Genomic DNA, 16,914 nt, shown 5'->3' on the forward strand with positions numbered 1-16,914 from the left:
TAGCTGTATAGGCTAGAGAACCAGACCCGCAGGCCGGTAAGGTTGGCTTTCTTCTTTGTAACTTAAGGTGCTTAGTCACTGGGGCACCTGCAGACAAGGCCTGGAGTTTTCCACGAGAAAATAGTCTGGATGTAAGTAAACACATCCGTGAGTTCAAAGTTCTGCATGTTTTGCGATGATTTCAGTCTCTTTAAAGAAGGGGGGGGGGGGGTGTCAGTAAATGCAGATTAGCGCCTAGCGCTCCGCTCTCAGCTTCAGCAACCCCTACTTCCAGGACTTGGATGAAATCTACTAGGCGTTCTAGACCGAAAATACTGCCCTCCACACCCAGTTCTATCACTGCCCTCCATTCCTACTCTACCCGCCTGGCAAACTAGCGGATTCACTCCCAGGGCAGCGGCCACCAGTCCCTGAGCGGACAAGTACCAGCCGGGAGGGGGGGCGGGGCTCGAGGCCCCTCCGCGCGCAGCCTTGTGGGAGTTGTAGTTCTCCCAGCTCGACTGCGGGACGGGCGTCGCCGCGGAACTGGTTCTCCCGTGCTCCTCCGCGCGGCGTCGCGGGGAGCGGGTCCGGGCTGCGGGCGGCGGTGGGTGCGGGGTGCTTGTAGAAAAGTGGAACCCAGCCGTCTGTTGGGGGGTCGCTGTCGCCGAGGAACTCAGGCTGGTTCCGGTCCCTTCCAGAGTGCGGGAGGCCCAGATTGGAATATAAGTTTAAGGTTCCGAGAAGCGAAAGATTGGGAACGGAGCGCCCCCCGCCCCAGGCTGCAGCTGGAGCGGCCGGCCCCACGCGGGTTAAAACTCCCAGGGAGCCCTCCTCTCCCACCTGTTCCTTACCCCTCACCCCACCCCAGGGGCCCAGGTCTCGGAGCCGCAGCGGTCCCAAATTGGGGGGCTGGATGTGCGCGCCCGCCGCTCCCCGGGAACTAGGGGGCGGCCGCTGAGCCCCGAAGCCCGCGAGTCGTGTGCGCCCCCGGCCGCCGCCTTCCGAGGGCAGCGGGGGGGCTTCGCCATGGTCACCCGGGTGTTCAGGGTGCGCAGGTGGGCGCCCGCGGGCGTCCTGGCCTCGCTGGCGTACTGGGTCCACCAGCGGCGCGCGGCCCTGGCCGAGCTGCGAGGGCCGGACGGCCAGCACCCCGTGGACCGGAGCCTGTTGGAGCTGAAGATGGTGCAGGTGGTGTTCCGACACGGGGCGCGGAGCCCGCTCAAGCAGCTCCCGGTGGAGGAGCAGGTAAGCGGTGCGCCCGGCAGGGGCCCTACGGAGGCGGAGGCGGGCCAGGCGCCATCTGGGGAGCACCCACCTTTGGAATTTTATCCTCTCGGAGCCGGGTTCGGGCTTGGTCCGGACTAAGGGAAGAGAGCAGGCGCCAGGTCACCCCCTGGCCCGCCACCGCTGCACCCTGGGGCTCCCCGGGCTGCGGCTGTGCAACTTCCCGTGCGCCCCTGACGGCTGTGCCCACGCGCTGCTTCTGGTGCCTATAAATCGCCTCGGGACTTATCTCGTTAAAATGCAGATTCTGATCCAGCAGGGGAGGCTGGGGCCTGAGATCCTGCATTTCTAACAAATATTTGTATGACCTCAAGTACAAGGGTGTAGTGCATTTTTCCCTGTGACCATTTTTGAAAGTTGTCAAAGAGTTGCAGCAACCTTTGTGACAGGAACCAGCCTCACCGCGATCAGAGTAGGGAACAGAAGTCACTGATTTGGGGACAGCTTGCTCAGGGTTTGCAGGAGATTTCCCTGATGGCTTTTTGGTTACAAGTGCAGTATCTTAGGGTTCTTTTCTAGTTGGGGTTTCTGCGGGTAAACCTATTGGGGAGGGGATTTGAGGTAGGAAAAAAGTTAAAAATTGGCGACTCTTGTGGTTCTAAGGTCTTAAAATATACCTGGTCGGGAAAACTATGATTAAAGCACAAATAATTAGCTTTTTAAATAACCACCTTTTCTGGATTGATTTCTTGGGGAGAGCCAGCGAAGGTCTCTGACCTCTCATGGCAGGAGGGCCTGTGACCGAAGGACTGGCTTTCAGTGCAAGAGAATATGCAGCCTGAACTCCTCAGGCGCCGGCTCTCTCTCACCTGTGGAGGCTTGTGCACTGTCAGTCCTCCGGGTCGGTGGATGTCCCAGCCTGGTGGCCGGCTCTTCAGAGTCGCTTTCCAGAAACCCTTCGGGCTGTGTCCTCACACTGTGCACTGAAAACCAGTTCTCAAGCTGGCCACCGAGGATGTCCAGCCTTTACAGCACCTCCCACATTAGTAAGTCTTGGGTGGCACTTACTTCTCCTGCCGGGTTTCTAGTTAGCCTTTCGCTATGGCCGTCCCCTTTCTGGAGCTGGAATTTCTTTTCTTCCCCCCTCCATTCCTTCCTCCCCTCCTTCCTCTCTCCCCCTTTCTTTCTTTTTCAGTCCCTTCCTTTGCCTTTGTATTTAGGTCACTACATGTTCCTTATGATTTTGCACATAGCCCATCTCTGCACTCTCCCTTATTCATTGATTCTTGGTGCAGAAAAACTGGAAAATAACATATAGGAATAGAGGACTCGTATTAAAGACAAAGTTATGAGTAGTAGCAGAGAACAAAAGTCTGAATATCTAGGCCTGGACTTAGTGTGTACAGTAATGTACTCCCTGGAGAACCTAAATTTTTTTTAGGTTTTTTTTTTTAAGGGTTTCTCCTGAGCCAGGGTGCGTGTGATGGGTATCTATTGCCTTTATGTTGCAGTTGTAGCTCAGGAAGAATGCCAGCTTCATCCGTCTTCTGTCTGTGTAGCCACGGAATAATGGAACATCCGAGTCCATGGCCTCACTTTTCAGTTAGGAAAGGCAGTCACCTCTCCTACCTGCTCACATTCTCCAGACTTTAGGCAGATGCACTAAAGATCATGGGTTATCTCGTAGGAAGTCTTGTGCACACAAGTCGGGGGTGGAACTAATTCTCTATCTGAGCTACAAGCCAGTGCCATTGGCCTGCTATCACTTGTTTTTGGAGCTCTTCTCTCAGGTTTTCTTTTCAAGATTCAATTTATTAGAAGTTGTTCTAATCTTCCTGGTTCTAGTATTAATTATAGACAAAGGGACTACCTGGCAACAGTTCTAAAACTAAAATTGCCTTTGGTAGATGTTTCCAGACTTCTGACTGGTTTGTAGATAAATATGTGACAAGTCACTTCGGTTATCTCAGAAGTCCTCAGAAAGTGGCATTGTGTAAAACTAGATGTTTTATTGGGTTGTTTTCTGGTGGCTTGAATGGCTGTGACTTAACGTGTCTTCCTTTAGCTCTGCTCTGGAAATAAAACTCTGGAACTTGATTGGTGGCCTTTTTTCCCCCCTGATGATTAGATTAGATCCAAATACATATTCAAAAGATAATTGTCCCTGCTTTCAGGTTTCCCTCAGCTCCCCTCCAGATGGTGGCAAAGTGGCCTCCAATTCAGGCAGGTTCCTCAGGTTTTATAAAATAAAATTCAACCTGTCTCAGCTCCACTGTTGATTGAGGCATTTGGTTCTATATTTACTTGGTAATGTAAATAAGCTGGGAAGGATAATTTAGTCTTATGGTTGCTTAATACCTATCCACAGCTCAGCTAAGCGAAGGGTTTTCAGGAAGCATTGCATGAAGGATGTGCTCGTCAGTTTATCCATTCCTCTGGAGCAGTGGTTCTTAACCTGGGGCACACTGGACTCATTTGGGAGCTTTAAAAAATACTGATGCCTGGGTTCTCTCCCAAAGATTCGGATTTAATTGGCCTAGAGCAGCGGTCGCCAACCGGTGGTCCGCAGACCAGTGGTGGTCCGTGAGGTCCGAAAGGTTGGCGACCGCTGGCCTAGAGCACCCAGGCATGGCATACGCTTCTCTGGTAAAGCTTTAGAAGGGTCTGGACTAAACATTGAAAAAGCTGAGGCTCCACCCCTAGGAGATCTGGATGTGATTAGCTCAGGTGGAGTTCAGACATAGGTAACTTCCATTTCCCTTGTCACCTTAGACACCCAGGCTCAAAATCAAAGTAATTTTTATTTATTCTTCCTTGTTTACCCACCAACATAACTCCCAAATAAACCTTTTAACTACTCACTTGCCAAGTTTGACTCACATGTCTTGCACCAACTCCTTCTATTCCTGCTGCCTTGGATGTGGCCTTAAGCTCCATCTACTGTGTTGCAGACATCTTGAAGCTGGCTTTTCCGCATCCAGTCTTCCCATTTCAGTGTGATCTATACCTCTGGCTTCCAAACATTTTTAGGGAGCTTGTGGGCGAGGGGGATGCTGAGTGGCTGGGGCTCTGGGTTCCCACTCCTGCTTCAACTAGGGAAATTCCAGTTTTTGCCTTCACATACACAATCTAAAGTTAAACTCTATTTGGCATTTACTCTAAGAAGTTTGAAAACTGCTCCCAGGTTGAGGCAAATCGAACTACTTCTTTCCTATATACATTCTTCACCATTGCTCAAGCTTTCTGTGTTCAGAGTGGGGCAAAAGTAGGTTTACAGTTGTGAGTACATGAAATACAGAGTTTATCCTAGCATTATTATTTATTAGTTATTGTATTATTTTCCATACTAGAGGCTCAATGCACGAAAATTCGTGCAAGAGTAGGCCTTCCTTCCCCCAGCTGCTGGCACCGGCTTCCCTCCTCCAGCCGCCAGCAGGCACCCGGGACCTGGGCTGGCTTCTCTCTGGCCCTGGCTTCTTCAGAAGGATGTCCGGAATGACATCCCGTATAATTAGCATATTACCCTTTTATTATTATAGATGAACAGCTATAAACCTACTTTCCCCCCCACCTATATTCTTGAATTCTCAATACTATTCTCTCCTCTTACCCACTTTGTACTCTCAGGTCCAGATCTTTGCTTGTCTAAATCCTATTCACTTCGGATGCCATTCTTTCCATGAAACTTTTCTGGAATCCCTGGCCCAGAAGAGCAGGCCTGTCTTGCCTTTGAACTACTGTGGCCTTTCTTCGGTTTCTGGTAGCACCTGATTTCTATTTTAGTGCTGCTATCACTTACATTCATGGCTTGCTGTCTCTGCTAACCTGAAAATGCCAAAAGCACACAAGATTATCTCAATCTTGGTATCTTCCACAGGAGCTGGAGGATTGCTGGAGCTATTCATTGTACCTATTGGGTGCCAGGCTCTTTGTTGGGCACCCAAAATGCAGAGGTTGTAGACGACCCAGTCTCTGGTCTGAGGAAGCTAAATCTACTGAGTAGGACAGTCTGGTAAAGGAGCTCTTCTCATACTGTTGGGTAGAAGCCACCAAAAAAAGCCACCAAGGCCTCTGTGGGAGCCAGGGGCCATGGTCATAGCTTCTGGGAATGTTTACGCTGTCTTCTGGAATGAGCAGAAGTCTTTCCAGATGAAAGCGAAAAGAAATTCTAGGTAGAAGAAACATGAGGCTGAAAGGCCAACAGGTGTGAGAATGGTGCCATAGAACAAGGTTGTGTGGCTTGAGAAGCACCGTGTAGGGCAGGAGGAAGAGAGGGGCAGGGGCCGCCACGCCCTGTGAGCCCTTGACGGGTTTTATGCAGGAAAGTGATAACATCAGAACTTGGGTGCAATCAAAGATGGAGCAGTGATTAAAGACAGTAGGAAGAAGGTCTCTGCTCTGAACACCCCACCTTCTGATGTCGGTTGCTGCAGCACCAGCAGGGGAAGAGGCTGGTGTTGGAGAGGAGGTGCAGGTGGGACTGAGGCCATGCCTTCTGGAAGAATGGAGAGCTTCTCCTGCATGAAGAGAACCTGGGACTCCCAGTGGCACTCCCCTGGGATATTTCTGGGAGGGGGTCCGGATAAATATAATCATCTGTAGTAATAAAAGCTTAATATGCTAATTAGACCGGACGACCTTCCAGACGAAGCTGGGGCTCCAAGGGAAGCCCGGGTCCCGGGTGCCAGAGGGAAGTCGGTGCCGGCAGCCGGGGGAAGGAAGGCCTACTCTTGCACGAATTTCGTGCATTGGGCCTCTAGTATGGGACATAATAGGTTTTCAAATGTTAGTTTTAAAATAAAACAAAGTAGTGGGAAATTGAGGTAAATATTGTTCTTCTGATTGGAAGTGCTGTAGTAGTTCGGGTAAGACCGTCGCTGGAAGCTGGAGTAGTCACTGATGGGAAGTAAGACTTGAGTTATCACTGAACCTGAGAGAAGTTGGATGGGCATTGGGGACAGGAGTCCCTCTGAGCAAGTAGGGAAGCGAGCTGAGAAGAGATACAGGGGAGCAGTGGGCATGGTCTGGCTGGGAGGGGAGGAGAGAGGCGGAGGCAGTACAGCTGGGGACGGGGCTGGACCAGGGCGCAGAAGGCCAGGCGCTTCTCTTGTGAAACATTAGGAGAAGCTACTGGTGTGATAAAGGTGGTCAGCAGGCGGTTCTGGAAGGATGGGTTGCGGGTGCGGGGGAGGAATCGGGAGGCTTGTGCCTCGGGGTGAGGTTGTACTCTAACAGTGAGATGGAGGAAGGACATTGGAGTGACCTTCTAGCTAGCGACCAACAGGCATGGTGGGTCAGTGAGGAGAGTCAGAGATTTGAGTTTGGGGCCATGGTCATAGCTGGGCATGGTCATAGCACGTGATGTTCTGGAAACCATCACAGAACCGTTGGAGTGGGAGCCAGATTGCAAGCAGTGAAGGAAGATGGTGAAGGGGTGGAGGTTTCATAAGAGGGCAGCGGCTTGTTTGAGAAATCGAATGAAAGGAAGGGAAACATGGGGTGGTTACAGGGACATTAAGTAGAGTCCTTAAGGGAGGGCCATAGACACCTGCAGGCCGATTCCTTACCAATTCTTACAGGTATATGGTCACTGAGATTATATTCATTCATTCATTCATTCATTCATTCATTCACCAAGTGTTTGTGTGCCGGGCATTCTGGCCCCTTCTCGCTTTACTTCAGTCGGGACTTAGTGCCAGGGCAGCCTCTTACCAGTGATGATTGTGGCAATGACGGGCGCGGACTAAGGACAGCTGGAGTAACCCCGGCCTTCTCTTCCTTTAATTGGAGCGAGAGCCAGCGTTTCTTCCCTTCTCTCCCACGGGAAAGCTGCAGGCCTCGTGTCAGTGTGGTTCCAGCTGTGGGATGTTAATGCTGGAAGTTCCAAGAACCTTCTGAACAATGGCTCTTTTCGGTGTGTGTTTCTGTGTGTGATTGCAACAGGCGGAGTGGAGTCCCCAGCTACTGGAAGTCCCACCGCAAACCCGGTTTGAGTACACCGTCACCAATCTGGCTGGTGGCCCGAAACCGCCTTCTCCATTTGACTCTCAGTACCGGGGGACCGTCCTGAAGGTGAGCAACGCCTGCTCCGGGAGCCCACTGGAAGCTGGGATGGCCTCCCGGGGCTGGGCAGGGGCTGACAGGTGCGCTCCCTCTTCTCCCCGTTTCTCCCCCGCCTCAGGGGGGCATGTTTGCGGGGCAGCTGACCAGTGTGGGCATGCGGCAGATGTTCGCCCTGGGCGAGAGGCTGAGGAGGAACTACGTGGAGGACATCCCCTTCCTTTCGCCAACCTTCAACCCACGTGAGATCTTGTGAGTCACTTGGAAAACGGAGGTTGCGGGAGCGTAAGGCCCGGAGCAGGAGGAAGCCGGTCCTGACGCCCCTGGTTCCCATCTGACCCGAGGTGGTTGGGGCCGTTTCCCTCATAAAACAGAATCCTGTGGAAGGTGGCCATTGGCGGTCACACCCATTGGCTCCGGGGCGCCTTGGGCAGCATCCCACAGAGAGAGGAGTTCTTCCAGCCCGGAGCTCTTGGAACTAGGCAGCGTGTAAGTAATTAATCTTCCCTTTTGAGCGCCGCTCCCTTTTTGTGTTCTCCAGTGTTCGTTCCACTAACATGCATCGGAACCTGGAGTCGACGCGGTGCTTGCTGGCCGGGCTTTTCCAGTGTCAGAAAGAAGGTTCGGATTAGAGTCTAAACGTCTTTTTCTTCTTCATCCCAAAGCCCCCCGCCCCTTCCCTGGTGCCTGCTCCCCTGGCCTCCCCTGCCCTCCCCTGCACGCGTGGCTTCCGTGGCGTACCTGCTCCAGTGGCCCTTCTGGAATGGCTCCCGCCTGGCCCGCCCCCCTCCATGGCTGCAGAGTGAGCCAGCTGCTCCGATGGGGCTCTGCCTGCTGACTCCTCTCCACCTTCTGCACAAGCTGAGGAGGCAGCCGGCAGGTCCTGTGAGCCGTGTGGGGCTTTTTGCTTAGGGGAGACCCTGCTGAAAGGAAGGAGGGGCCCTGGCTGGGACCGATGCCTGTGCCGCTCTGGCCCGGTGGTCAGCCACGGCGCGACCCAGGGAGTAGCACCCGCACTCGCCCGCCTTTCCTGGTGAGAAAGCCGACGGAGTTTGGGTGTTGACACATTCAGCCACTGAGTGATCGCAGCGAGCCGTTCCCAGCCCTTTCCCCACCGAGGCCGCGTCTGTCGTTTCCCTCGGGGCTCCATGTAGTGAGGACTCTGCCTACCAAACGAAGCTGCGTTTCGTCACATACAGTTGATTCAAATGTACGTTTCATGGCTGGTGTGGGTTTCAGCACATCATGGCCTCACTCATATTAAAATGACAGTGGTGCCGTAAGCCAAAGCCTCTGGTTCTTTGTGCAGCTTCTTTAGCGGTATCTCAAGTAGATGTAACATGTCCTCCAGGCTTGTAAAAATATAGATAAAACGGTGGAAACCTCCAGGCCCAGGAGGCTGGCCTGCTCCCAGCGGGTTGGTGGTGCTGCTGCTTCTGGCTGAGGTTGGCTGGCGGCCACAAACGGCATGTGTCTGAGAAACACGCAGCGGACAGGATGGCTGCCCTTACTGCCGGGAACCCCTGAGCCTAGGAACAGCCCGCAGAGCCTGGCCTCCTGACAGCTCTTCGCTCGCTCCGCTTCTGAAAGGCAGCGTCCTCTTCTCGTAGACAGAAGTATGGCTGCGGTGGGAAAGCTGTTTCTTGGTGGCAGGCTGGTCTGCAGACAGGGCCCACGGAGGCTGCCCCGCTCTCAGCAAGGAAGGACTGTGTCCTCAGCCTCTGGTGTGGCTGCTCCCTGCTGGGACCCAGCTACCGTGGGACTCCCACTGAACTCTGTCACAGCCACGTCGTACCTCTGTCGTGCCTTGACCATATCAAGGGAGCTGAACAGACCAGAGAACCCCGCAAGGTTTACGATGGATAGAAGTGGTGCAACTCCGGGATGTTGTTTCAGGAGTAAACGCAGAGAAACCCCAGAGGGTTGTGTGTGGGCAGGGCATCAGGCTGAGGGAGACGCCTGAGGTTGCCGGTCTGTCCATGTGGTCAGCCATTCAGTCAACATATATTTGAGTGTCAACCCAGATGTGCCTCATTGATCATAAATTGGAGGCCCAATTTCCAGACCCCAATACTAGATACCAGATAAAAATTATCATGTTATATTAAAGGTTTAAATTACAGTTATTTTTCTAACATTTAAAGGACTTATATGCACCAAACTTTAAGAGCTTGGCATTAATGAACTCGCTTAATTCTTATAGTCACCCTGTGAGGCAGGTACCGTTGTCATCAGTTCACAGATGAGAGAACTAAGACCCAGAGAGGCGCTGTGACTTCCCAGGGACACAGAGCTGGTGGGTGGCGGAGCGGGATTCAGACCTGGCGGATGGTTGCAGAGCCCACACCCCTCACCTTCGTGCTCTGAGACCGGTGCCTCTGGAGAGCCTCGGGTCGTTTGCCCAGCGAAGTGTGTCTGAACTGACATTCCAGTCCAGTTAGCACAGCCTGCTTTCCAAGTCCCGGGGCCTGACGATCACTAATTTGGGAGTAATAGTTCTTTGGGGCCTAGACTCACCTAATCACTCCACAGGTTGGCCTCAGCCAATTCCAAAGAGCTGCTGGTGGGAGCTTTGACCGTCAGAGGTCAGACTTGAGCTCTGCAGACCGGGCAGCTGCCACAGGCCCCGGCCAGGTCTGGTGCAGAGCAGAGCGTGTGGAGGTGTGAGAGGTCTTCTCTGAGCGTCGGTGGGAGGGAACACAGTCTGTATGTGGCCCAATAAGACGGGTTGTGCCAGACCGAACAAGGCTGTTGCCTTCTCCATGGTCAGACCATAGGGGCGCTCCTGTGGGCAAGGCCTGGGCCTGTGAAGGCTCTCACTGTCCTTCAGGAGTGACCTCGATGGCCGGCCTGCTGGAGCGGCTCTGTGTAGACAGAGAAGAAGGGGAGAAGCCGGGAGGAGCACGCTGAAGCCTCTTCCTGCCTGTGCCCCCCTTCCTCCAGGACCCGTCGTCATCCACACTGATGAGGCGAGCTCTGAAGTCCTGTACCCCAACTACCAGAGCTGCTGGAGCCTGCGGGAGAGAACCAGGTAGCTGCCCGCGCCTGCTCACCCGGGGGGCCGCTCACACTGGGGGGCGGCCGCCTTTCCTGCAGGACTCCACGGGACTGAGGGCCTTGCTGCTCACTGCTGGTGGAGGAGGGGGATGGCTTACACGCAGGTGCGATGCTGCTGCCCAGGAAGTGAAGGTGCACTTGCTCACGTGGTAGACGCATAGTGAGCGGGCAGGCAGCCTGGAAAAGCCACGTGCTGGGCTAGAGATGGTACATCGGCCGTGGGTGGGCCTTCGCTATCTCCATGGCGTTATTCTCTGTAATGGAGCTCTCAGATGGGGCAGGTGAAGAAACTAACAGGTTAGTAAAAAATGATCGAGCCAGTTATCAAACTGCAAATCCAGGTGGGCAGGCAGAAGACACAGACTTCCTTCTCTTACCAGCGTGCCACCCTGCGGGATAGGTAGGTTTGGGCTGATGGCATGTCTCAGCGCCATCAAGGAATTGCTGGGCTGTCCTAAGAGGATAAAGTATGTGTTTCACAGGAGAAAAGAACGCTGTTTTCAGGCAGACCGGGGCTATGCTTGCATCATTTAGGGTATAATAAAAGAAAATGCTAGAGTGGGATTTGGAAAATCCAGGCTTTTATTCTAGCCGTGGTGCTTGCTGACTTTCACAAGTCATTTTTGACCTCATAGAGCCTTCGCTTGCTCATCTGTAACATGGGGCTAATGACAGCTAACCCCTCTGAGTGGTTGAGGCTTGAATGAGGTTCCAGTGATGGATTGGATATGCTTTGTAAACTGTTAGTCACTGTACGTGTAAGGGAACACTTGTTATGTTTTGGCAGAGGCCGGAGGCAGGCTGCCTCTCTGCAGCCAGGAATCTTGGGGGATTTGGAAAAGGTGAAGGAGGAGATGGGCATTGCCGATGGTGATGGAGTGGACTTCTTCATGCTCTTTGACAACATGGCTGCTGAGCAGGTGGGGTGCCTGTCCTTGGGCCCTGCGGGTGGGGGAGTCTGGAGTGGGCACCGATGGCCTGGCCCCTGAGCGGGAACTGGGTGGAGGGGAGCGGGTGGAGGCCTCTGGTTTGCAGGCAGCTGTGAGGGCAGGGGGACCATCAAGGGGACTGACTCATTCAGGAGCACAGACGTTTAACTAGATCAGTTTCCGGAAGCAGGTTCCCCAGAATACCCGTAATGTGCGTGCGCTGTGATGCGCAGGGCGGGGTGGGTGGTGGAAAGGAAGGATCCTTGTTTATACGTTTTGGCGTCCCTGTATATCGGACCTGTGTTTGAAGAGTGTGTATGCACATCAGCATATTAAAGACTCTGGGCAGCCTGCAGTGAGGAAAGCTGGTTCATCTTGAAGTCTGTTTCCCCCGACTTCCTGAGCCAAAGGATTTCTTCTCTAATCAACACTGAACACCGCCCACTGGCAAGTGCTTCTCAGATTCAGACGTTAGGCTCCCCAGCCGTGTAGCCCGATCTTCCTTCTCTGATGAAGATGATGGTGCCCTGGAGCCAGAAATACACCTGGCGCTTGTGAAGTTTTTATATGCCATTCTTTCTGGAAATCATTTTGGGGAAAATGAAGGCCATGAATTACTTGCCTTGTATTTTATTCACCATTGTTTTCTTTTACAGTTAAAAAAAATACAAATCTTTTTCATTTTGGAGTAAATGGGGAGCCGTCAGAAAGGGAGGAAATACAGTTTTTTCTCGGGCCTTCAGATCTCTAGGAATAGCTTCCATGGGACCTTGAGCACACAGCTTTCTGAGCTGCAAAGGCCTCTCCCCAAAAAGGCCCTCCTCGGGCCCTGGAGGCTCCGTGGAAGCTGCCAGCTGCCAGGCTCAGTGAGTGAGAAGCACGTCTCTCTAAGCTCGTACCCGTGGCCCTGCAGGTGCACGGCCTCCTGAGCTGCCCAGCGCTGAGGAGAAGCGCACAGATCATTGAACAGAGAGCTGTGGACACAGCCTTGTACATGCAAAGTGGAGACAGGTGAGGCCTCTCCAGCTGCCGAGTGAAGTCACGCGTGGTCAGCCTCCTGTGTGTGTGTGGGGGGCTCGTCAGACAGCTCACACCTGCCTGCGGGCGCCCTGTGCCCTGGCGGAGACCACCCCCTTGTGCAGGCTCTCCGCGAGGCTCCCCCGCGGCGGAGCTGGGGCTGGGCACCTCGCGCTCTGTTCACTGTCACCCAGAATCGGGAGCCACCTCCTGACTGAGCTTCCTTATTCACTGACACTCCTTTTGCTGTGAGTTTCAAAGGACTTGAGGTGCAGGCGCCGAAGTAAGAGTAATTATTGCTACTTCATCACCTCACAGTTCACAAATAATCTTCAGGTTCTTGCTGTGAGATGGGGCCCAAGTCCTGGCTTCATAATTGGAGGAACTGGGCTCAGCGAGGGGCAGAGCCGGCCGTGGGCCCAGCCCTTCCACTCCCAGCCCGTGTTCTCCATGTCACTGATGCTTCGGGCTCTGTCGGGCGGCCTGCTTCCCGACCGGCAGAGTGGACATCTCTGTGGCCACATGGCAGCAAGCACGCTCTTGTGACTGGTGGAGCACGTCCCGCTTGCACGCAGCGTAGGTGACTTGGTAGAGGAGGCGATGGGAAATGGAGGAGCAGCCCTGGGAAGACAGTGGGAGGAAGCAAGCAGCTGACATTTCGAGGATTTGCACAGGAATGAGAGCCTCTGCCACTTCCTCCCACTCTGGTCTGTGTCCCCTTCCTCACTCACACGGAGCCCCCAAAGGCTCCGGCCGCCCCTCGCAGCTTGCTGCCCCCCTGCTCGCCCTTCCGCATCTGTTCCTGAAATGCCTTCCCTCCAGCAGTACACACGCATGTGCACACACACACACACACACACGTCGTAAATATGTTAGGCTTTGTGGCTTATGCTTTATCTGCTACAACTACTCACCTCTGCCCATGAAGTGCGAAGGCAGCCAAGGGCGACATGCAGACAAAGGGCACGATGAAGTCTTGTCCACACAAACAGGAGGTGGGCTGGATTTGACCGGTAGCCGCAGTTTGCTTTCTCCTGCTGTGAAGCATTTTAAGTCAGACCTGGTCCTTTCTCCTTTGAGTCCCGTTAGTCCGGTTTCGTGAGTGATGTGTCCACACCCTCACAGTGCCACCCAACGTGGCCTGGCCGCCACACACTTTCTGGAAAGTGTGTTACATACCGGACTGGTTGCCTGCTCATCTCCTGCTTTAACGTTCCTTGATTTATGAAGGTGGCCATTTACCCCGTCACATGCATAAGAATTGGGCTAAGCCAATCACGGCAGCTCCACTCGCTTTTGCCAGTGATTGGGTTCTGAGAGAGGTGCTTTCTCCCTTTGATAAAAAGAGAGAGGCACCAAAACCGTCTTTTGGCCGCGTACTGGCCCGTTTTACTGCTTTGTGACCAGCCTGGGAATGACAGTGGTGGAGCCACAGCACCAGCCCCATGAGCACGAGAACACGACCACTGACCTGTTAAACCAGCTCTAAATGAGGAAGGTGCTGCGGGCTGGTCTCAGGAGGCTGCACGAGGGAGCTGGCTAGGATGCGGCTCCATTGGATTGCTTTTCTCAGGCCTCTGGGAGCCCTGCCCTGGCCAGTTTTGTCCTTTATTCCTGAGGGCCTGCCTGCCCTGCCCCTCTGCCCTCCCTTCCAGCTGTGTGCATGCCAGGTCTGTGTCCTGGGCTTCTGTTGTTGGGAGTGTTTGTGCACAGAGAACCCTCACACTCTCAGCCGCGCCGCTCTCTCCCCCTGGCCTGTCGCTGTCCCTCATGCTGTCTGACTCGGCCAGTGAGGTCCGCGGGGGCAGCACCGGCCTGCGTGCCCGTGCCGAGTGCCTCGTGTTGTTTCCTGGCCACAGGGAAAGTCTTCAGATGGCAGTAGGACCGTTTCTCCACCTCCTGGAGCACAACCTGCTGACGGCTGTGGACCCGGCCACGCCCCCCGGCAGCCACAGGTACGCACAGCAGCTCAGCCCGAAGCTGAGGGCAGTGGGGGCCTCTGCCAGGAGGGAGGGCACCCGGGTCTCAGGGGGGCAGGAACCAGGCTGTCAGGGACTGATGGTGGATGTTCAAGAGGCCACAAGTCCCAGCAACATTCACATCTTCACCTTTTTTCCTGCTACACCCATCCTGTCATGTTCTGAAATTTTAATTTTAGCTAAAGAACCCTCAATTAATTTTTCTATTTTTTTACTAATTGAACATGTCAAACAGAGTAGCTCATTATGATATCACTGGTTTGTATTATAATAGCCCAGAACAAAGATAACTGGTTAATAGATGGTTTCGTTTGTGTACCTTCACTGCGTATGGAAGGGTATGATACCGCGTGGCAGTTTAAAATGGTGGCCGTGGCTTACGAGCCCCCACCACCACGGGTGCAGGTGGGAGCCCAGGAAGGGGCCCCGCTGTGGAAGGCTGAGTGTCCCATGCGCTTGCTGAGCCAGGTGTGGTCTGCGGGTGAGCAGCTTTGCCATCGTCTGGGCTTGTTAGCTTCTCGGGCCCGCCTCACCTCCTGAGTCAGTCTGCGTTTAAAAGGATCCCAGGGGAAAGGCAGGGGTCAGTGAGTTCAAGCAGGAACATCAGGAACTGGGGGCCAGGATTTACAATAGCAAGTTGTGGGCCTGCCCCTCCCCGCCCGTCACAGCACCGTGATGGCCATGCGTTTCCTGCAGCCTTTGCTGCTTTGCCCGGGCCGTGTATCTGTAGAAGACTTCAGCACCCAGTGCTAGTCCTCTGGTTTGGGGCTCAACAAATAAAATCCTTGATCTTTCCCAAGAGATAGATTTAAGGGTCAGACAGATGTGGCTTGAAATAGCAACTTTATTACTAATCAAAGCCATTTGGAGAATGTGTTGAGAGCCAAGCAGGTGCATTAATATTCCTTTGAAATGAACTTAATTCCCCCAAATGCAAGCTTCCCCAACTAGGAGAAGCCTTGCTCTCCTAAGCTCATCACACGGCTGAGGAAGAGGGACGTTGGCGTAGGCGGGCGGGCTCCCGGGAGAGGAGAGGAAGGCCCCGGGCGCACATGCTCAGTGTCATCTTTGAAACTCACCAGGGAGGAACGGGTGGGTGGGCGTGGAGCCCGTGGCAGGAGGAAGCCAGAGAGCCACCCAGCGGGGCCCCTGCTTCAGGGAGGCAGCAGTGGGAACAAGGCCCCTCCCACCCTCCGCTTAGAGGGGCTCCCAGCCCGGCTCACTGATTCCCAGACGCCCCTGCTTTCGGAGGCCAGCGTTCCTGCCTAGAGAAGGCAGGCCGTGGCCTGGCCTCCGGTCCCGAGAGAAGACGAGGGGAGAACTGTTCCCTCGTTGCAGAAAGCTGTACCTCTACGCGGCTCACGATGTGACCCTCCTGCCTCTCCTGCTGGCCCTGGGGATTTTTGACCACAAATGGCCACCGTTTGCTGCTGACGTGACCATGGAACTCTACCGGCACCGGGAATCCCAGGAGTGGTTTGTGCAGCTCTATTACCACGGGGAGGTAAGACCCCGAGGCGGGTGGGGATGGCTGGGCACCTCCCCCGCCCCCGCCGCCTGCTTCCAGCACCAGGCCTCCCTCCTCGGGCCCAGTGGAACCTCACTGGTACCTCCGCTCTCTGTCATGCCAGGCGACTTGTGGCTGTGGCGCGGGACAGGCAGGCTTGGCCTGTAGGGCAGGCTGGAGCTGGCCTCATCCCAGTCCTGTTTCAGATCCTTCCGGGAACAGGCACCCTCCTGTTCCCAGCGTGCCTGCGGGATGTAAAGTCCTCACTGGGAGCTTGTTCTGAAAGTTAGTGATGGTGTCTGGGAGGGGAGTGCTGTCAGCGCTCGCTCGGGGCCTTGGCAGGTGGCTGTGGGGGCAGAGGCTGGAGCAGCCCAGGGACGAGACCGAGAGCCCCTCCCAGCCCGGCCTGACTTGCCCGTGTCCTCCCAGTCAGTCCCACACGGTTGTCGAGTGACTCGAGGCTGGCGGAGGAGCCGTCTGCCCGCTGCCACGTGCGTGCATGAAGAGCTCTGGGCACGGCTGGCCTTGCTGAGCGCCTCTCTCCCACAGGAGCAGGTGCCGCGAGGCTGCCCGGACCCGCTCTGTCCACTGGACAAGTTCTTGGACACCTTGTCAGTTTACACCTTAAGCCCAGAGAAATACCACACACTCTGCTCTCAAGCCCGGGTGACGGAACTTGGAAATGGAGAGTGACTGCTTATCCACGCGGATGCATTGATTTCAAATAAAATGCCCTGCGCAGTGCCTGTCTGTTGTGTTTGGGAAAGGCAGGAGCAAGACTGAATGTGCTTTGCCGTGGCTGGAGCAGTGGTTGGAGCGTTTCCCCGCACCCTGAAGGGTTGTGGGTTCAATTCCCTGTCAAGCACATGTATCTCAGTTTTGGGTTCGCTCCCCGCCCTCGGTTGGACGGTGTGCAGGAGGCAACCAATTGACATGTCTCTCTCACATCGATGTTTCTCTCTTTCTCCCTCCCTCCCACTCCTCTGAAAAGCAATGGAAAAAAATATCCTCAGATGAAGATGAACAAAAAACAGGACAAAAGGAGTTCACGTGCTTTGACGTAGGGTCAGGTGTTTCCTTCCTGTGGGGGACAGCAGGGTCACTTCCTGAAAGGAGGAGCAGTGTGATGTTGAGACCAAGGGTCACTTCCTGGACTGTG

At 54.4% G+C, this 16,914-nt stretch overlaps 1 protein-coding gene across 1 annotated transcript; it reads left to right on the forward strand.

Moving 5' to 3' along the window:
- Positions 1–482: 482 nt before the first annotated feature.
- ACP6 (acid phosphatase 6, lysophosphatidic) lies at positions 483–16,752 on the forward strand. Its single transcript, XM_081113004.1, has 10 exons — positions 483–1,227; positions 7,150–7,278; positions 7,388–7,518; positions 7,808–7,887; positions 10,210–10,297; positions 11,111–11,243; positions 12,166–12,263; positions 14,129–14,224; positions 15,587–15,752; positions 16,305–16,752. The coding sequence occupies exons 1-10, from the start codon at positions 1,009–1,011 to the stop codon at positions 16,446–16,448; spliced, it is 1,284 nt and encodes a 427-aa protein (XP_080969130.1). The 5' UTR covers positions 483–1,008; the 3' UTR covers positions 16,449–16,752.
- Positions 16,753–16,914: the final 162 nt, after the last annotated feature.

This window comes from Myotis nattereri (genome assembly GCF_964212035.1).
Source record: "Myotis nattereri genome assembly, chromosome: 18".
NCBI lineage: Eukaryota > Metazoa > Chordata > Mammalia > Chiroptera > Vespertilionidae > Myotis > Myotis nattereri.